At 32.9% G+C, this 22,603-nt stretch overlaps 1 protein-coding gene and 1 long non-coding RNA gene across 5 annotated transcripts in view; one reads left to right on the forward strand and one right to left on the reverse strand.

The window, feature by feature from the left end:
* Positions 1 to 11,475, forward strand: part of LOC124948007 (COUP transcription factor 2) — a 125,451-nt gene extending 113,976 nt beyond the window's left edge. For both annotated transcript variants that reach the window (XM_047490998.1, XM_047490999.1), the window contains exon 4: positions 7,203 to 11,475. In XM_047490998.1, the coding sequence (XP_047346954.1) occupies positions 7,203 to 7,477 (275 nt within the window). In that variant the 3' untranslated portion in view covers positions 7,478 to 11,475. The remainder of the gene's footprint in view (positions 1 to 7,202) is intronic.
* Positions 11,476 to 14,675: 3,200 nt separating this feature from the next.
* On the reverse strand, positions 14,676 to 16,860 carry LOC124948166. 3 transcript variants are annotated; one of them, XR_007100614.1, is made up of 4 exons: positions 16,540 to 16,860; positions 15,390 to 15,515; positions 15,097 to 15,251; positions 14,676 to 14,935 (listed from the first exon to the last, which is right to left on the reverse strand). It is a non-coding gene; the product is annotated as an uncharacterized LOC124948166 (long non-coding RNA). The 3 variants fall into 3 exon arrangements; XR_007100613.1 differs by having other exon boundaries at positions 16,473 to 16,860; XR_007100612.1 differs by having other exon boundaries at positions 16,253 to 16,857.
* Positions 16,861 to 22,603: the final 5,743 nt, after the last annotated feature.

The following is a 22,603-nucleotide window of genomic DNA, read 5'->3' on the forward strand; positions in this document are numbered from 1 at the left end:
AGCAGAAGATAGAGATAGTTCGGCTTAACGAGCAGAACGTTCCGAGAGTTTTCATTCGAAATTAATCGAAGTCGTGGATAAAAAAGAAGAAGAAAAGAAAGAAAAGAAAAAAAAAGAAAAAAAAAAAAAAGAAAAAGAAAAAATGGAAGAGGAAGAAAGTTGAAAACGACGAAGGGAAGGTTATCCAGGAATAAAATGTGGATAGTGGGAGGCAAAGAATACCCAGAGATTGAGTCTGAAAGAGAGAGAGAAAGAGAGAAAGAGAGTCGCGAGAATTCTTCCATGCCCTTCGGAAATGTCATATAGCTGTCGGGTGGCACGGAGGCAATATTTCACGCCGGTAGGTCCGCCTGTCCCCCTCCCCCTTCCCTCTCTCTCTCTCTCTCTCTCTCTCTCTCTCTCTCTCTCTCTCTCTGTCTCTCTTTCTCTATCGTAGTCATCCTCCTCCACCACCTCTACGGCACTTTTCAAGGAGTTTTTACGGAGTCTCTCGATCTTTAATCACAGCTCGACCTTCCATTGTCAGTGACGTCACCTCCGACTCGGGAAGGGTGCTCAGGGGATGCTTTGTGTCGGGCCACGCTGATCCCTCTCCGCGTCATTTGTCTCCTCCGGACGCCTTATTTGTACGCGTGCATACATTGAAAGAAGGAGAGACGCGGACACCTTCTTCTCGGTAGAGATTCCCACTTCGTGATTTCACCGACACCGTCTTGCGATTTTCGTTTCTCTTTCTCTTTTACATATAGGTACCTATATATTACTACCCCTTCTATTTCTCTCTCTCTCTCTCTCTCTCTCTCTCTCCCTCTTTATGTCTTTGTATGTTAGATATCTGTGTACATCTAGTATGTATGTATCTGCGAAGGAAATCGCAAATCGAGCCGCAGAGAAGTTTTACGTACGTACACGACGTTTCTATAGAGTCTTACCGTCTTTTGCATTGTCGAGTTCTTTCTCATCCTCGTCTTGGCTTTCTTAGGAAGCTTCTGCTGAAACGACGACTTTCTGACTGCTATCCCACCATTCCCCCCTTTTAAACCCCCTTCCAAATCAGAGAGATTACAAGTAGGATGTACATATTCTTTCGGATTATCGTGTCGGAGATGGAAGATCGAAGGTTTCGTCGTCGTGATATTAAGGTCGAAGATTTGTCTTCTTCCTTCTTCGTCTTTTTCTTCTTCTTCTATTTTCTTTTCCTTTTTCTCTTTTTTTTTTCTTTCTTTTTTTTTTTTTTTTTTTTTGTTCGTCTCCTTCGTTTTATTCTTTTTTACTTCTTTTTTATGACGTTTGTTCGCAGAAAAAAAATATTGAAAAATAATTGACGATAATTTTAATGTCATTTGAAAGCTTAATATGGGAAAAGTAAAATTAACGAAATTATTATATAGATAGGATAAAGGATAAAATTTTGATACTTAATCAAAATTGACAAAAAATGAAAATGAAAATTTGATACTTAATCTTTTATCAGATATTATGTTATTCTTAAAAATCTTTCTTATATATTATTTATATGTTGAAATAATTAATGTAACAATTATTCAATTATACAAGATATTATTTAATTACACAGATATACATATATTCATTTATATGGTTATAGTTGTATTTTGATAGTTTAAATAAACGATTAAAATATCGATTTATCTAATACCAAAGAAATATCTATTTTCAATATAATACGAAACACGATATATGATCTTTACGCTGTGCGATAACATTTTATCTACTTTCTAAAAATTCAAAAGAAAACGTTTAGATTTACAATCCACTGATTACGGCTCGTAACTTTCATATTTTTTTATTTATCGCTATTTTCTAAGGAAGATCGTAGACTCGTAGAATTCGTTTAAAGTCCCTCGACTCGCACAAGCAATCGATATAAATCGCGTGCGAGAAATCTCAAAGTAATCGGGATCGTCGAGTTCGTTAAGGGTGACAAGCTCGATAGGAGTTCTCGAACGACGCAGAAAGCGAACGAACGAGTCGCTGTATATATCGGCCGTGGAAACGTTCGAAGAAGCGCCATTCGATACCGTTATCTTCCTATCAACGTAAATAACTCCTACAGCAAGAACGTACGTAATTAACCGGGAAAGCAAAGACAGAAAGAAAGAGAGAAAGAGAGAGACAGAGAGAAATAGAGAATTCAAAATCCATAGAAAACGTCGAACGCCGTTGAAATACTTGGGTATCTTTCGATATAAATCGATATTTTTTTTTCTTTTTTTTAATCCTTCGAGAAAATTACTAAAACACAAAAAAGAAAATGATTTACGTAAAACTTCAGATAAAAATGATTTTAATCAAACGTTGCGCCAAAACGATTCTCATTGAATTTCGTAATAAAAAATAATTTTCACAAAAAAGAATATCTCTATTAATGAATAATTTACGATCCTCATTTCGAGAATATCATTAATAATACTGTGACGTTTCGAAAGCTTTCGAAATTTTCAATTGAAATAAAATAAAAGGGAATAAATCACGTAGGTGGTTATATATATATATATATATATATATATATATATATATATATAAAAAAACAAAAACAAAACAAAAAAATAACAAATAAAAAGTAAATAATAAAAAAAAATTAAAAAAAACAATAACACACGCGCATACATACATACATACATACACACACACACACACCCAAAATAAAAATCCGAATGAAAGAAGAACACTCCGAGGAATGAAGAACAAGAATGAGGAAGAGTATTGAACGCCCAGAGATTTAAGATTGGTTAATTTACGATTTTCATGAATTTCGTAATAAAAAATAATTTTCACGAAAAAGAATACGTCTATTAATGAGTAATTTACGATCCTCATTTCGAGAATATCATTAATAATACTGTGACGTTTCGAAAGCTTTCGAAATTTTCAATTGAAATAAAATAAAAGGGAATAAATCACGTAGGTGGTTATAGATATAAAAAAAAAAGAAAAAGTAATAAAAAAATGAAAAAAAATAACGCGCGCACACACACACACACACACACACAAAATAAAAATCCGAATGAAAGAAGAACACTCCGAGGAATGAAGAACAAGAAGGAGGAAGAGTATAGAGCGCCCAGAGGTTTAAGATTGGTTAATTTACGATGGTGCTCGGTCAACAAGGCGCCAGGGCATTTAGCATTTAACGCGTGCAAGCGGCAAATGAGAAGAGTGAATAAAGAGAGAAGTATATGTATGTATATAAGTAAGTAAGTAAGTAAGTAAGTAAGTAAGTAAGTAAGTACGTACGTACGTAAGAAAAAGGAATAGTAAGGAAGAGAAGAGAAAAAGAAGAAGAGCTGGATATAAAAGTAGAGGGAGAATGAGACGCCACTCAACGGCATTATTCGAATTGATGCGGTGAATTGGCGCTGACGACATCGGATAGGCCAATCCGACGGTTTGTTTATTGGTCGCGCGTTGGCGGATTCCTTGCGGTCTCCTTTAATTGAACTACTCGTCGATCGCGAACGAAACAAATACATCGACTCGCCTCGACGCCTAAATTGAACATGGCACCATCATCGTCATCATCATTGTCATCGTCATCATCATTATCATTATCGTCATTCTCTGTTTCTCTCTATCTATCTATCTATCTATCTATCTTTTTCTCTCTTTATTTTTTGCTCTTTCACCCTCCTACCCCCTACCCCCCACCCATTCCGCCGCTCCCCCCCCCCTCCCTCGTCATCCTTCTTCGATCCTAACGGTGATTTCATTGCTCGTACGCTATGATGTCTGCGATCATAAAAATGGCGTCTTTCTTCTCCTCTTCATAATTGAAGAGAACAAAACGACAATGACGACGATGGTTAGTAAACTCTATAAAGAATTCCCGATTGACTTTATTACCAATATTTCTACGATTGTCTCATCCTATTACACGTTCTCCTTCGTATTATTCAGATTTGTCGAGGTCATTTTTGCGCTTTTTCAAACGTACCAATGAAGCATGAGAGATGCGTTAAAATTCCATCGAGATTTTTATGTTCATTGTATTATTACATTAACGAGTAATATATATTTAAACTCGTAAGAATGTAAATGATGTGGCAAATACAAAAGGATAAAGAAAAAAAGACATACGAACGAAAAGATAACTGAATGAAAATGATTAATTAGATAATGCTTCGATATATTGTATTCACATTAATATCAGTTAATTAATAATAATAAAGCAAGATCGTCGCATTTAATGTAGAAAATAACAAATAAGAGGAGTTGCAGCAAGAAGAGAAAGAAGAAGAAGAAGAAGAAGAAGAAGAAGAAGAAGAAAAAGAGGAAGAAGAAGAGGAAGAAAAAAAGGAAAAAAAGAAAAAGGAAGAAAAGATGAAGATTCTGGTTTCCGCACACGAAGGATGCATAGAACGCTTCGTTTCGAAATGCAAATCGCATTATTTCCATACGTACGCGTAATGGCCCATTACGCGCACGTGGCCGCCACAAAGGAATCCGCCTATAGCTTCTGTGTACGCGGTCGGTCCTACCGCACACACACACACATAAATATATATGCACGCACACATACATACAAAAATATATATGTATATGTGAGTGGTAGAGGAGACTAGAGGCATTACGGGGCGGTAACGCGAAATGACGTTTTGTTCCATCGGGACCGCAAAAAGCTCTCCACCCTCGGTCCTATCTCTTAGTATGTGTATGTATCTGTATGCGCATGTCTCTCTCTCTCTCTATATATATATATATATCTATACGTGTATACGTATATGTCGTACGATGACTAAACTACCCAGTAAGGCCGATTTACACATATTGGCCGCTCCCCTGATTTTCCACGCGTATTGTACCATCGTGGTCTTCCTCGATAAAACGATTTCTCGTCTCTCCTCGTGTTCTTCGACAGTAGGTCTCTCTCTCTCTCTCTCTCTCTCTCTCTCACATACACACACACACACACACATAGACACATAGACACACACTCACTCTCTCTCATTTCACGGAAACACTCTTGGAGTTGCGATAATGAAATGGGAAGAGACGAAACGCGCTTTTAGCCTCAACGAATTCGTAATGTTACCAAAAAAAAAAAAAAAAAAAGGAGAAAAAAAGGGGGAGCTCTTAGAACGTTCCTCTATTACTTTTCTTTCTTTTTTCTCTGTTTTTGTTTTTTCTTTTTTTCTTTTACCAAAATTTACCGATCATATTTCATCTAACTCAATCAACTGATACAACTTTATGTTATATTTCACGCGAGGCGTAATCAATGATGATCATTTTCAATTGCGACCTTCTTGAAAGTCAAATCTATTGTCATTGAAACTATAAAGATAGGATAAATATCTATTCGTTTTGAGACACTTAAGAAATGTAACTTAATATTTCTTATCGGATTTAATTTAATTCAAAATTTTTTTACGTACGCAAAAATATACATTCGTACATAGTATTTTTTCTTACATATGTATATATATATATATATATATATATATATATATATATATGTATGTATGCGTGCGTACGTGTGTGCGTGTGTGTGTATATATGTGTATGTCTACAGTATCATATCTTAAAGTATAAAAATTTAACAAGTTCTTTAATTAATACTTCATAACGAATAAAATAATGTTAATCCATAATAAGATGAGGTCATTAACCGCGTCATGTTAAAACGACGATAACAATTCATAACAAATAATTCGATATTTCAGACTTACTACAATACATAATTCGATACATTTAAATACATCAAAACGAGAATACGCGCTAACGAGCTTGTAGAGCTTTATCTAGCTTGACTATATATAATCAGAAAACTACCGGTAACGCAGCAAGGGGGAAGAAGTAAATCGAGAAAGAGAGAGAGAGAGAGAGAGAGAGAGAGAGACAGTAGAAGAATCATGAAACGAAACGAACGTTTTTACTTTTCTTCTATGACGAGCGGTTTCTCTTTTTTGAAAAACCAGCACTCACGTACGATGAAGAGAGAGAGAGAGAGAGAGAGAGAGAGAGAGAGAGAGAGGGAGGGAGAGAGAGAGAAAAAGAGATCAGGATAGACATAGAAAGGACGAGGACGTGTAGGTATAAGAGCGAAACGTTATGCTGCTGAAAGAGAAGATGAATTTTCAGCGCAGCAAAACAATAGTGCGGATTATCGCGCTCGCGCGTTTCCCGAGGAGCGCCACGTTGAAACAAGAGGACACCCCACGTGATTAGTCTGACATTTGCACGGGCAGCGTGAGAGACTTTCTCTCTCTCTCTCTCTCTCTCTCTTTCTCTCTCTTTCTCTCTCTCTCTCTCTCTCTCTTTCTCCTGCTTGCTCGCTCTTTCCTCTCCTCTTCGCTAGTTGGCTCGCATTCCAACATCCGAGTCTCATTTGACTGCGTGTCTGGTGGCCCGAGGGCAGCTTTCGCGGCAACCCCATGAGGCCCTTGAAATACTACCCCCGTGCTGTGCCGGAGATTCTCTTTCTCCCTCCCTCTCTCTTTCTCTCTCTCTCTCTCTCTCTCTCTCTCTCTCTCTCTCTCTCTCTCTCTAGCTCTCTCTTTCTCTCGCTTCTATCTTGTAGCCGTCCGTCCTCGTTTCCTTTATCGAATCATAGCTTAGTTTCTATATCTACATTCTCAATGAGAACCAACCCAGACGTATAATTTAGAAAAAATTATATAATTATAATAAGTATTTTTAATAAGATTATATATAATATATATTTTATTATTAATATATATAATTATACATCTATACACACATACACACACACATATATATATATATATATATATATATATATATATATATACACATATATACATATTATATATACATACTTATATATGGATATCTACTTGCATATATTTATATACTGAAGTATAGTATATATATATATATATATATATATATATATATATATATATATATTTATATATATATATATATGTTTAATCATTCTAATTATTATCTTATTATTGATCAATAATTATTCTTCAAGTATTGTCAATTATTATAATATATACCTTTATCTTTTATATATAATACATATCTTTGTCTTTTTATTTTTCGGAAAAACTTTCAATAGGATCAATTTGTTCGATTGAATCATTTTGAAATTGAGCCAAAATTTTTCGACTACTCAAAAAAAAAAAAAAAAATAAATAAAAACAAAAATAAAAATAAATTTTACAAAATCGCTCGTTAACTTAATCATTTCTTTTTCTTTCTGTTGTTCTCTACAGATGCCTGCGGACTCTCCGATGTCGCTCATATCGAATCCCTTCAAGAGAAATCACAGTGTGCCCTTGAGGAGTACTGTAGGACCCAATATCCGAACCAACCAACGAGGTTCGGCAAACTCTTGTTACGATTACCGTCGTTGAGGACTGTATCCTCACAGGTGATCGAGCAACTGTTCTTTGTCCGTTTGGTTGGTAAAACGCCGATCGAGACACTCATCAGAGATATGTTGCTCAGTGGTAGCAGCTTCAATTGGCCTTACATGTCCCCGATGTGACACTCTGTTTGGCGGCAGCTAGCTTCCGCATAATATCATCATCATCGTCGCCATCTTACCTCGACACTTAACTCGGCGATCAACGAGGAGGAAATCGAATCCTTCGAATTTCTTTGAGATCATCAACGAGATTTATTCGATCGTGGGTTGACATTATTCAGCATCGTCGTCAAAATAGAAACGCAAGAGGACGAAAGTTGCAGCTGATGGAAGTCGAAGAAGAATGAAGAGAAAGAAGAAGAAGAAGAAAGAAGGAAGAAAAAAGAAAAAGAAGAAGAAGAAGAAGAAGAAGAAGAGGAAGACATCGGTGTAAAAGAAGAGGAAAGGAAGATGTAATGAAGACGTTGTCGGAGAAGAAAATCAGAGGCGCCAAGTTAGTGGCCCAACAACATCCAAGAACACCGTTAACACTCTCTTTCTCCTTCTCTCTCTCTCTCACACACACATACATACACGCACGCACGCACGGACACATAGACACATACATATATACACACATTTTAAAATGATCGAGTTAAGAAGAGAATGAGAGAGGGATAAAAGTCAAGCCTGGCCGTGATACGTATGACTGTACGGTGTATATCATAGAATTAAAGAGGAGAGAGAAAGATAGAGAGAAAGATAGAGAGAGAGAGAGAAAGAGAGAGAGAGAGAGAGAGAGAGAGATAAAGAGAGAAGGAGAAAGAGAGAAAGAGGTGACGCGAGGAAATCATAAATTAGCATTTATAATCGAGCAACGGCAGAGTTAAGAAAGCGCAGCGCGCTAGAGAAAAGATCTTTTCGCGGTGTTATCTCGAGGAATCGATCTTCGCGTCGAGTACTCGCCGTTAGGTCGAGTCATGCCAGGAACCTTAGTCATCCTTCGCCTTGACGTGTTCTACGAAATCTCTCTCTTTCTCTCTTCCTCTCTCTATCTCTATATATATATATATATTATTCTACTAGAAAATTTTGTTATTCGAAAAGTGTAGTCCTACAAGGAGTAATCTTTTTTATTTCATTTGAATCATTTTCATTCCATTGAAATTTTCATCTTATTATCAGATCTTTGGGATCTCTCTCTCTCTCTCTCTCTCTCTTTCTCTCTTTTCTTTCTCCTTTTTTCTCCTTCTTTATTATGTTCTTATCTGCACACAGAGCTTCCTTCTTTTGCGTTGTCCTTATATATTTACCATTTCGTTTTTCTTTTGGAATTAATTTATTTCCGTTAATAACAACCCACGTAAATACTCGTTTTTCTTATCTCCCCGTTGCTATTTTACTCATTTCATTTGATATTACTCGATCGTTATCCTTTGAGAGGGTTATGATAAAAATTGCGTTTGAATAAAAATTGTAAGTTACTGGATATTGTGAAGATATGTGGAAAAATTGTTAAACTGCGTACCAATGTTTTTTTAGTACATTGTAATAAATATAAATTATAAATTTTTTGTAAATTGTTTATATATATATATATATATATAAATACATATACATATACATACATATATATATATATATATATATACATTTATATATATATATATATATATGTATATATGTAGCGAGGATGACGAAATATATTTTAATTTTGTTATTAAGTGTTAAAACGCAAGAGATAAACAAGATGCAATCATCAGGTGATGTAACGCGACGTAGCACGATAAGAATTAATTATTAAACGATTTTAATTATCTTCGATCTTATGATTTATTTAATAATTAAGAACGTAAACGATATAGGTTGGAATTTTTTTTTTCTTACTTTATTTTTTTCTTTCTTCCTTTCTTTTTATTTTTTCTTTTCTTTTTTTTTTTTTTTGTTTTTTTTTTAAACATCACAAAAACAATCTAAGCGACCCAACGAACATACGATGATTGTAAATATGGTATTTGTACGTTTTGGGAGATTTTACTTAAGTTAATGAGATAAGAAAGAGAGAGAGAGAGAGAGAGAGAGAGAGAGAGAAAGAGAGAGAAAGAGAGTGTGAGAGTGCGAGTGAAAAACAAGAAAGAGAAAATGTTTACTGGAGCTTTGTTAGAGAGAGGGAAAGAAAATAGTGAATTTAATTAACGAACGAGCACATGTTAAGTGCCATCGCGATATCCGCCATGACGACGGTTCTTCTCACGTAATGAAGTCAAATAAAAACATTCGGGTGTTTAGTATTTTTTTTTCTTTTTTTTTTTTTTTTCTTCCTTTTTCTTTTCACTGTTCTTGTTTTTATTTAACAATCGAACTTGTTGCTCTCGATATTTAAACATTCTTTGAACCATTGCCTCGTCGGCTGTAAACGCTTTTGTTTTTTTAGATAAATCAACGTACCCGGTGATCAGCAAATATCTAATAAAAAAAGGAAAGAAAGAAAGAAAGAAAGAGAGAGAGAGAGAGAGAAAGAGAGAAAGAGAGAAAGAGAAAGAGAGTGATATTCAACGAGAAATAGATAGAAATGTTCGAAGCGTCCAAGAGCAAAAACGCGACGAGATGCATGGAAATATATTTTTAATTCAAGAATATTTGAAATCGCTCGTCATAGCTCTGCGTTTTTTTTTTGATAAGTCATCGATACGTTATTATCGGAGCCAGAAAGAGAAAAGAGAGAGAGAGACAGAGAAAGAGAGAAAGAGAAAGAGAGAGAGAGAGAGAGAGAAAGTGAAAAACAAGAAAGAGAAAATGTTTACTCGAGCTTTGCGTACGAGCGAATATTTGTGTGTGAGTGAGACAAAGGGAGAGAAAAAGTGTGTGTGTATGTGTGTGTGTAAGTGGTGCGTTAAAAGAGAAAAAAAACAGATAGATAAACATTATAAAATAATGTGATATATATATATATATATATATATATATATATATATATGTACGTCAAAATTGAAATCGAACTTTTTTGAGACGGTGCTTTTTTCTATTTTATAAATATTGTACAATATATCCGAAAGAAAGAAATCATCGCGTTGTATAGGGTTGTCTAATGATATTAAGAAAAAAAAAAAAAATATTTGATTACTACGTTTAAAAATAGTAAATGTGGCAATTGTCGAGCTAGTTAGTTAATCGAGCACCTAGGGGGTATATGGGATAATTTCTAATATTTTTAAGGAGACCGGTCGTTTCTAGAAGAACGTGATGACGACAACGAAGAAGAAGAAGAAGAAGAAGAAGAAGAAGAAGAAGAAGAAGATGATGAAAAGGTAGAAAGAGACGGAACAAAAATAACAAGGGATAAGAGAAAAAAAATAGAAGGAACAAAAAGAATCAATTCTTTTTTTTTTTTCTTTTTTCTTTTTTCTTTTTTTTTTTTCAACGGACGGCGTTTTTGTCTCGAGAGAAATTCGACGTGCACAAAAAAAGTCGCGACGTTAGGTATTATAGGAAAAAAGTTTTCGTCTATCCATTTTTTACTTACTTTACAAGAGAACGATAGGCACATACTAACATATACACACGCGTGCGCGCGTGCGCCCATACATATACATATACACACGTATACATACATATATAACACATATATAATTGCACGCGCATATATACATTTATATACTTTATTATTCTATCCCGTAGATAACGCGACTTACTGTTACTTTCGAGTACTTAAATATCATTTATAATGTTAAGTGATAAATATAAATGTGTATTAGAAATGTGTTATAATGTGACGATCAACTAACAGACGACGAGGACACGGGCCTGTTTATAAAATTCGATTTTGAATGCCGAAATAAATATGTAAGTAAGTACGTAGGGATCTCTCTCGAGACATTCGCCAAAATACGAAGACGCTTTGCTCGCAAATGTGAAACTCAAAAAAAAAAAAGTGTATTATAATTATATCTTACGTAAGTGCAAATGATCTTGATTGCCGTCTGGATCGCATGAACGAAAATACAGAGAGAGAGAGAGAGAGAGAGAGAGAGAGAGAGAGAGAGAATGAGAGTGAGAGAGAAAGAGAGAAAGAAACATACATGAGAAATATATGCATGAACATGAACACACAAATGAACACACACACACACACATATATACATACAAATGCGACACATACAGTTACATTCTATACATAGTTAATGTATAAAGAAGCGTAAAGAATTTTTGTATAAAACGTGTACATACTTAATATATATATATATATATATATATATATATATATATATATATATATATATATATGCATATATATATATATACATAAAAAAAAGTATAAATATATAAATACGAATATATAAAGAAATATATATATATGAAAAAATCGCAAAGAATAAACATATATTATATCGAAGATCTGTCAATCGTCACTGAATGATAGACATAGGAATTTTAGGTATATACTTACATGCGTACGTTCAAGTAAAAGGACCAAGGTGGTTTTATTTTTCAAGAAGATGAAATTCTATTCGCGTTTCGAGAGACCGAAACTTTCTTCGAACTGGTGAGTAGCTTTGAAATGAAAAGAAAGTGAAAAGTAGATGAGACAGTGACAGAGACAGACAGAGACAGACAGACAGAGAGAAAGAGAGAGAGTAGTAGACCGAGATAAAGTAGATGGATGTAAAAGAGACAAAAAATAAAAAAAAATAAAAAATAAAAAAAAGGAAAAGAAAAAGAAAACAAAAGATCAGTCTCTTTTAGAGAGGAAGAAACTCGAAAGGAGTAACTTTACGAGGGTACATGGGGTCGCGATCGCAGACAGAGGCATCGCCATCACGTCGGCCAGAAATCACTGCCGCTCGCGTCGGGGAAAATTCGCTCGCCAATTGTTTATATTGAAATACGCTCGTGCAGGAATGCTTCTCGAGAAAGAAAAAGAGAATGAGAGAGAGAAAGAGAGAGAAAAAGAGAGAGAGAGAGAGAGAGAGAAACATAAGACAGAGATAGAAGCCAAAGTATTCGAAAAGAAAGGGAAAGAAAGAAAAAGAAAAAGAGAAAAGAATTAGAAAAAAAAAGAAAGAAAGAAAGAAAGAAAGATGGCGCGTAGTCTTAAAAGGTCGGTCTCTTTGGTTTCCAAGATGGCGAACGGCTGATGGGAAGTGTTCAAGATGAAGAGAAAGAAGGAGAAGCAGAGTGAGAGAGAGAGAGAGAGAGAGAGACGAAACGATCGATGACCTTGACTCCAAATGAAATTGCTTTGGGCGATTCCCTTTGATTTACCGACCCTATCTTATCCTATACCGTTCTCTCTTTAAACCAAGGGATTCGATCGATAGAACCGATCGTTGAACATTATCACAAGTCCTCCTCGATCCCTTCGTAATCCTACTTTTCATCAAGTAAGCAACAGGGAAAGAAAAAGAAAAAAGAAAGAGAGAGAGAGAGAGAGAGAGAGAGAGAGATATGATAATTTTCTAAGATCAAGCAAATTGTCGAGAGATATTGATTATCGTAAAAAAAAAAAAAAAAAAAAAAAGGAAAAAAAGAAAAAGAGAAAAAACAATAATAAGAAGAATAATTTTAAATGAAACGAGATAACTACAACTAAGATTAAAACTACGACAATAACAATAAGGAGAATTTATTTCGTGTTCGGCTTTGAAGGCGAGGATCACGAAATATTCCTCGACGTATTCGCTTTTGGTCGAGGGTTACTCTCACGATCTTTCTCTCTTTCTCTCTCTTCCTGCTCTCTCTCTCTCTCTCTCGCTTTCTCTCTCTCTCTCTCCCCTTCTTTCTCTTTCTATTCGGGTGCATACATAAATCGCGGATAAATCACGACGGGGACGGGCCTCGGTGTGCGGCGAGCATGCATGGAAAAGCAAAAACGGTGGCTCCTATCGGCCTTAAAAAGGATCACCGGTAGTCGTCACCCGTGTTCGATGCTGGATGCTTAGAATTTCGATAAATCTAAGTTGGCACGTAGAATGGAAGGAGTGGATGGAGTGGATGGAGTGAGACTAACGTAGAAAAAGAAGAAGATAGATAGATAGATAGAAAAAGAAAGGAAGAAAGATAGATAGATAGATAGAGAGAGATAGAGAGAGAGAGAGAGAGAGGGCGGCTTCTGTCTTTCATTCGAGATCGTGCATCGGCTTGGCTCCTTTCCAAAATCGTCCTTCTTTTCTCCATCCTGTAAACAAAGCGCACTTAAGACCACGGTGACAGCCACGACTCGTGCTTCTCATTCAGAGATAGATAGAGAAAGAGAGAGAGAGAGAGGGAGAGAGAGAAAGAGAAAGAGAGAGTGCATCCGGTTCAATCGAAATTAATCGTTCCTTTCGCGAGAACCCATACGTACACGTTTCTGTTTCTTCTTCTCCTCCTCCTCCTCCTCCTCCTCCTCCTTCTCCTCCTTCTTCTTCTTCTTCTTCTTCTTTAACGAAAAGAAAGATGAATCGTTAAAGACTATCCCGTGCCTCTCTCTCTCTCTCTCTCTCTCTCTCTCTCTCTCTCTCTCTCTCTCTCTCTCTCTCTCTCTCTCTTTCAAATGACTTCTACGGATCGTGATCGAGATTTGGAGCAACTCCAGCGCGAAGTACAGAGCATGCCTCTTCGATATATATTCCGTTTTATCGTTTCCCTCGCTCGAAGAAGATACGGTCACCCCGGTTTGGTACCGATAACCTCGCCGTCTGACCTTATTATATCTCGGTCCTTCGCACACACAAGACTCTCCTTCGTCGCTTCTACCGATAATAATAATTTTCAACTTTAACGCTCTCGCTCGTGTCGACAGAGTGAACACGCAAGAGCATAGCTACTTATTTGATACTACGAAAGAAACAGACAGATAGATAGATAGATAGAGAGAGAGAGAGAGAGAGAGAGAGAGGCTGAGGATAGAGAAACAGAGAGAGAAGAGAGGAGAGAGAGAGAGAGAGATAAAGAGTTTCCTGGAATCTATAGCTACTCTCGATCAGGACCGATCGAGGCCACGAGTCAATGAATTTCCGTACGATGAATGAATTCCCCTTCTCTTTTGACGATTCTCGCTTTTCCGATCGGTCCATCTTGGAAAAAGAAGTTCGGAGATATTATGTAAGTAAGAAAGTAAGTAAGTAAGTAAGTAAGTAAGTAAGTACGTGTGTAAGTATCTATCTCGTTGTTTTCCTTCAATTGACATGTTTTATGTAAAGTATAAACAATGATTATAATTCTATGTTATCTTTAAGTATTGAATTATTTTATATATATAATATATATACATATATATATATATATATATATATATATATATATATCTTTTTTTTGTGAAAAAAAAAAGAATATGAAAGGAAGAAATGAAAGGATTGTTCATTAATTATAAATTTGATATCTGTCTATAAGAATCATTTTTATATTTTAGTACAGTAGAGAGTAATGATACCTACATTGAAACTGATTGAAATCAATTTTTCCTTCCTTTTTATTGTTTCACTTTGTTTTGTTTTGTTTTGTTTTTATAAAGAATAGAATGACGTGAAATCATGCCTTAGATCAGTAATATAAATTAATTTGTATTCTTTTAAAATGATTTCCCAAATAAATAATGATTTTCCTTTAGACATATTTTTTCTGAAATTGAGAAATCATTGGGACGAATTTAATTGATTGTATAAGATTAAGATTGACTTTGATTCTGATTAATACAAGGATGTAAACTTATCGAGTGATTGGTATTGTTAAAAAAAAAAAAAAGAAAAAGAAAAACGGAGAAAAGAAAAAATGTAACTTACAGGAACGTCGTTTATCGGTCGGTCAGTCGAATGCATGCGCAGCACATTCTCGAAGCGACGCGACGGCATCGTATGACCCAGTATTGCATCACATAACATCAAGTAAACAAGCGCCTTTTTAACTATCAAGTCTAATCATTCTAAGATAACGATTCCTAAAAACAGTATAATTACCGTATGATCTTACGAGAAGAGAAATGCGTTTAGCTAAATAGCCAAAATCTTGTTTAAAAATAAATGATTTTCAAGAAATACAAGATAAACGTTATCGAATTAAATCCTATGGACCTCACATGGAAAATTTTCGTTCTCCGATATGATTAATAAAATATCTCTTTCCTCTTCTTTTTTTTTTTTTCCTTGTTGTTGTTATTGTTGTTGTTGTTGTTGTTGTTGTTGTTGTTGCTTATTACGTATATCTAGAAAAAATGACAAATGAATCATCGAAGAATTCAGACATTTTAATTCTATAAATTTAATCAATACATTTAAAATGTTTCAAATTAATCTTATGATTTCTTATGTTCGTAAAGTAAAACATTTTAAATATGTATATGATATAAATGCATACATTTAAAACTGATTTCTTTGAAATAATCCTAATCTTAAAGGTCAATATAAATATTTTTAATAAAAATCATATATATTTTTAAATATTTATATTAATTTAAAAACAAAATAATATTATATAGTATTAACTATTAGTAATGGAAAAAAAAAAATTACGTTATCATAATCACTTTTTTCATGAAATTTGATAAAAAAATTAATTCCACACATACAGTCACACACACACATATTCTTTTCCATTACTTAATTAAATTACATTAAATTTATCAATATGTTTTAACTTCATGACCACATGCATTTAAGGGTTAATGACAATAACCGATAAGTATAGTCCGATTCATAAGGATCAAAGAGAAGTCAACCGGAAAAGCGAGACCCGTGCCTTCCGTTCCTTGATGGAGTAATGTGCGTTTGTTATGTTTCAATTGCTCGTTTTGCAACCCACGCACAAATTACACGCATCTTTGTGTATATATACCGGTGTATACACTCATTAATTAATTAATCCATGCTAATGTCCAAACATATTTTTATACGATAACGTGAAAAAGTAAATTGTTACGAAAATATCAAGGTACATACTTACAAACGTATAAAATATCAAATCTAATCGTACATGTAATATAAATCCTATCAATATTCTTTCTCATGATGAAAATGACTTTGAAGCTATGATTTCTAAACTGTCGTAACAATTGTAGAAAAAAAAAAAAAAAAAAAAAAAAAAAAAAAAAAAAAAAAAAAGAAAATCTTCATCATAATAACAATTGTAACAATTGGTATCTACGGCCATGAGAAAAATATACCGCCATGTTGATTTTCAAAGGCGACAAATAACACAGAGGACATATTTATCCAGACGTACGTACTTACTTACTACGAGCAAGGAAATTCGTTTCTCTTTTAATGCGTGTATGTCGATGCGTAAACGAGAGGCGGAGCCATTCCTCGGAAGAGGTCATAGGGCAGTACCAATCACAGCTCACTGATAAAAGCACTCTTACACTAGCTTCTCTTCTTCTTCTTCTTCTTCTTCAATATGTATACATATACACGTACTTACATGTACTTACATGGATAGGTTTACGTGTTACATTAATGCGATTCTACACGTGACGAACGTTTAAAACGTTTTGCTAAAAAAAGAAAAGGAAAAATACAGGAAGAAAAAAAAGTTAAGTAAACAACTTTACAAAAGATTATTATTATTATTATTATTATTATTATTATTATTATTATTATTATTATTATTATTATAAATTAATGAAATCAAAGTATAATTATTATTAATATTTATTAATATTTATTTATATGAAAGAGAACAGTATGCTGCTGTTGTTATTGTTGTTTTTATTTCTTTTTAACTTATTTTTTAATCAATTTTTGTATATAAATATAAAATAGAATATATAGAGGAAAAATCATTGCTTATGCAAAACTCGTTTTTTCCATTTCGTCGAAAGCAATGAAAAATTTGTTCCTGAACTGGAAAAGACCAGAATGGCCACACGCTACTTAGGAAAATCACGGGTATCTGGAAAGTGGAGAACGATTTATCACTTGAATCAATCCAATCGCATCTTCGGAAAGTCAAGCACTATTATGCAGGATGTCACGGTTCGTATAATCGAACGATTTATACGTGTCGTGCGTGAGCTGCTCTAAGATTTCGTAAAACGTACGACGACGTTTCGACTTTCTCTTTACGTTTCCCCTCTCTTCTTGAGGGGAATAATAAAAGTAAAACAAAAATAAAAGATTCAATATATTTTACTTACAGCTTAAATTCTATTACGATTTTCTTTCAATTTTTTTTAAATGGCATTAAAACACTAAAACGTACAAACGTATAATACAATATAAATTGATTTTTTTTTTATCTATAATTTTATCTATATATATATATATATATGTGTGTGTGTATTATATAATCCTATAATGATATTTTATCATTTTTATACACGGTGATAATAAGAAAAATAGTAATTTTTAATTTAAAACTTTAACTATCAATACACCCAGCGCCAACTATTGAATATTACTTTAATGTCAAAGAGCATTGAAACTGTCGATAAAAAAGTACCGATCGTAGATAAAATATTTGTAAAATTCAATCTAATAATATTAAACATAGAATTCAAAAAAAAAATATATATATATAAATATTTTCAAAGATCAGTTTATTAATCTAAATATAATTGTATTCGAGATTTAAATACAACTTTCATAAAAACATATATAAGTATTGACTTTATCATTGACAGTATACTTATATTGATGAAGTACTCACGCTTATCGATAGATGGTATTCAAAGTCCAATTGATCGATCTCTATGTATAAAAAGTTAAATAAAAAATAACATTAAAATAATAAAACGATGGAATCAAGAAATTGTAATTTTTCGATGATCGCTATCTGTAATATTCGCAATTTAAAAAATTTATCATTTTATATATATATATTGATCAAGATATTGATTAATAGTGATTTATTTAAAATAATTGTAATATTGAAATTCGATATCGAACAAATAAAAATTGACATTAAAACGATAAGAAGAAATATTATATCTAATAGATGATAAACAAAATACTTAACTTTTGCTTATACGTTGATGTAAAATTAAAAAAGGAAATAATTTTGAAATTAATTCCTGGGTGAATCATATCTCTGAAGGAAGATAAAAATGAATGATCTTTAGATCTGTATGATATTGTATTCGTTATACGATCTTTGTTTACAACATTGTATAAGATATCTAGATAAAACAATGATTTTAATACACGTACAATATACGTCATTTTTTATCATTTTACGATAGCGAGTGCAAACGATTTTTCGTTTCTATAAATTTAAAGAATCTAGAGATAGTGTTCGTTGAACGTGACGCACAATACCGTCGTTCACTTTTCCTTACTTGTGATTTCTGACCGCGCACGCACACACACACACACACACACACACACACACACACACACACACATATATATATATATATATATATATATAATTTGTCGCTAGGAAAAAAAGTATAAAGAGCATCTGTGAAAGAGATATACACCGTACAAAGTACTATAAAATACGCTTACGAATAGTCCGATTAATTATTACACTCGTAATATTGTTTAAAAAAAAAAAAAAAAAAAAAAAAAACAAACGAAAAAAAAACAAAAGAAACGAAAAAGTAAGAAGTTAACAATTCGATCGTATTATACCCTATCGTATTATAAATCCAACGAATCTTTGGCTAATATCTAAAAGAAGATCGATCGATAATCTAAATCGATATCTATTCACGAATTTATACAATACAATCATATATGTACATTGTTAAAAATGTTTGTGCTATATAATCGTCCCTAAATAACTTCACGAAATATGGTTTATTCGAATGATTAAAAAAAAAAAAAAAAAAGAAAAAGAACACAAAATAGAACAAAAAAGAAGACAAAAAAAAAAGGAAAGATGACAATCGATTTGTATATTGACGACGTATACTTTTAATTCCTTAATTATTATTTTGTCATTGAATCATTACGGGCAAATTTTATTACAGCAACATCAAATACTTTTTTCTTTTTTTTTTTCCTTTCTTTTTTTTTTTTTTTTTTTTATTCTCGTTAAGACGCGCGGTCACAAACGCAATATAACTGCACCGCTACGCACACTAAACAACATATTATATACAGTCTAATGAATGAAGGACAAATATATCGTTTCTTTGGACATTTTTCATATTTCTTTGTATAATATTTTTTTTTTTTTATTTATTTATTTCTTTCTCTTTATTTACCTTTCTTCTCTTTTCTTTTCTTTTTCCTTTTTTTTTCTTCTCTTTTCTTTTCTTTTTTTTTTCTTTTTTTTTTGTTTTTTTTTTTTTAGTTACCCTCTCCTACAGAATAAAATGAAAAACAATTCTTATAAATTATTTCAAACAAAATATAATTTTATCTATTAAACATTTATATATAACCTCGCTCGGTAATATCCTCCATTGTTGTTGCATAGTACGCAAGAGGTAACTATTAAAAATGATATAATCGCAAATTTTTCATTAAATAAAGAAACTCACGAAGAAACGTGCCGGTGATGATATTACAACGTGGAAAGCACATATCGTTTTTTTTTTTTTTTTTTTTTTCACTGAATCGAATGGCAGTGATGAAAGAACATATATATTATATACCATATGTGTACATATACATACATATATATATATATATATGTATATAGTATATATAGTATATATATATATATATATATATATATATATATATATATATAATACATGCATATCTCAATGTCGTTATTTATGCAACAGTCATTACGTTACAATAAATTTTAGTTAACTCGAACGATTAATTTTTATCATACATTCGTTGAAAATTAAATAGACTCTTGATGGTGTTTTTTTTTTCTTTTTTTATTTTTTTTCCTTTTTTTTAATTTTATTTATTCATTCATTATTTTTTTTTTCTCTTTTCCTTTCTTTTTTTTTTTTTTTCTTTTCCTTTTTTTTCAGATTGATCACGATTCATGTTCGTTTGTCGAAATAAAATTTTTATTAAACACGATTTCTTTTTCTGTAACATCGAGGACGAATTATATAACATAAATAATAATTATTATCATTATCATTAATTATTATTATTAATTATTATTATTATTAATTATTATTATTATTAATTATTATTATTATTATTATTGATCAGTATTACTTGTTTATTTTTTTTTTCTTCTTCATTTCGCTCAACAATGAGTCTATATAAGTAACACTGGAAGAAATCAGGGTAAGGGTACGGGTGGGGGGGTGGCTGGGGGGAGGGGAGCGCGGCGGAGATGGCGTTGGCGGCGGCGGCGGCTGTGACAGCGATCCTCTCTCTCTCTCTCTCTCACTCTCTTCCTCTGCTAATGCTTTATTTCATCCTATCTTTTTTTTTGTTTCTTTTTCACTTTTTATTCATTCACACCGTACGCTCGTACCTCAACTCTTTTTTTCGCACACGAACAAACACAACATACGTACGTACGTACGTAACATTTCTTTTTTTTTTTTTTTTTTTTTTTTTTACTTGTGTACTTACACGCACATTTTATCTTTCACGCATCGGGCACACATACACGCACACGCACACGCACACGCATACGCATACGCACACATGACTACCTACCACCGTGCAATTTTTTTTCTATCTGTTTTTTCTTCTGCTGTTTTATCTCTCTCTCTTTTTCTCTCTATTTCTGTCTCTATTTCTCTATCTTTCTCTATCTTTCTCTCCCTCTCTCTCTCTTTCTCGTTCATATAGAGCTACGCAAAAAATTTTGGTATATGATAATACCTTTACTTAATATTTAGCCTAAATTGTAATAATAGCGTGAAGCATTGTGAGTGGTATATACATCATACGCGCACAAAAACTATAATTGATACATATACATATACATATATATATATATATATATATATATATATATATATGTATTATTCGATATCATCTTTTTTATTTTCCATCGATCGTCTTAAAACAAAATGTTAAATTGGATCTTTTTTTTGAGAAATATATGTATATACACATATGGTATATATATATATGTTTGTATATATATATATATATGTATGTATTGTATATATATATATATATATATATACGGAATGGAGGGGGTTCGGGAGGATAAAGAAGGTAACTAATCTCTCTCTTTTTTTTTATATGCCTGAGTTCTTCAATATGAAGTGCCAATTCGCTCTCATTTGCTTATTCCCCACCACCGCTCCCCTCCCCGGCTCGTTTTCGCACTTTTCTTCGTTGAGCGCTTTTTCTTTCACGAGATCTAAAGTGTTCTTTTTTTTTTTCTCTCTTTCTTCTCTTTATCTCTTTTTCTTTCTTTATTTAACTCTCGTTCCTTTCTCAACTACATAAGAGTTCTTTATCACGCATTTTTTTCCCCCCTCAGTTCTCCTTGTAACAACAAACATTTTAGGAATTTGCAAAAAGTTCGTTTCCTTCCATCAAACGATTCTGGCAAAAGCTTTTGGTTCATTCTTTCTCTCTTTTTTTTTTTTTTTTTTTTTTTCTTTCTATCCTCCAAAGAATCAGTACATTTTCCAGAGAAGGACGTGAGTTCTCTTCTCTCTTTGTACTCTGAAAGATTCCTCCATCGAAGGACTTGTTTTTTTTTTTTTTTTTTCTTTTTCTTTTATTTATCTAACTTCCGAAGTTCAAAACACGTTTCACGTTCTTTTTTTTCACCGATAAATGTGCCCTTAAATGTATACTTAAAACGAGCCCATCATTCATACCCGCAGGTGTAGAAAATACTGCACAATTAATGTTAGAACATGGCAAGTGGGCGTAACGTTTCATTTTTGTCATTAGAATACAGCATTATCTCGTGTCTTCGAATGTAAGGTCACAGATTGGTTGGTTGGATGATTGATTGATTGGTTGGTTGGTTGGTTGTTTGGCTGATTGATCGGTCGGTCAGTGAGGGGGGTTAAGGAGATTGGCGGTGACCAATTTTGAAAGGCCATATACACCTATGATTGACTAATCGTCAGCTCCCATGACGACTAATCAATCCGAAAGGAAAGAAATTTCTTAATTTCATTTTCTTACGATGCTTTGTCCTCTCGTGAAATTGGTAGAGCCCTTCAGCGAAGCTTCAAATTAAAATAACGTGCGTACAAATATTATTCTTAACGTTTCAAAGTAGCATGTATTTTTGTTGTTGTTGTATTTCTTTAACATTTTGTTTGTTGTATTGTTATTATTACTATTATTATTGGAAAAATAGAACAAAAAGAAAAAAGAAAAAAAAAAAAAAAAAAAAAAAAAAAAAAAAAAAGAAGAAAAAGAAGAGAACAAAAAAAGGGATTAACGATCATGCGTTTGACAAACGTTACAAGCGCCCGCTCACCTGCACTGAACGAACGAACTT

This window comes from Vespa velutina, chromosome 3 (assembly GCF_912470025.1).
Source record: "Vespa velutina chromosome 3, iVesVel2.1, whole genome shotgun sequence".
NCBI lineage: Eukaryota > Metazoa > Arthropoda > Insecta > Hymenoptera > Vespidae > Vespa > Vespa velutina.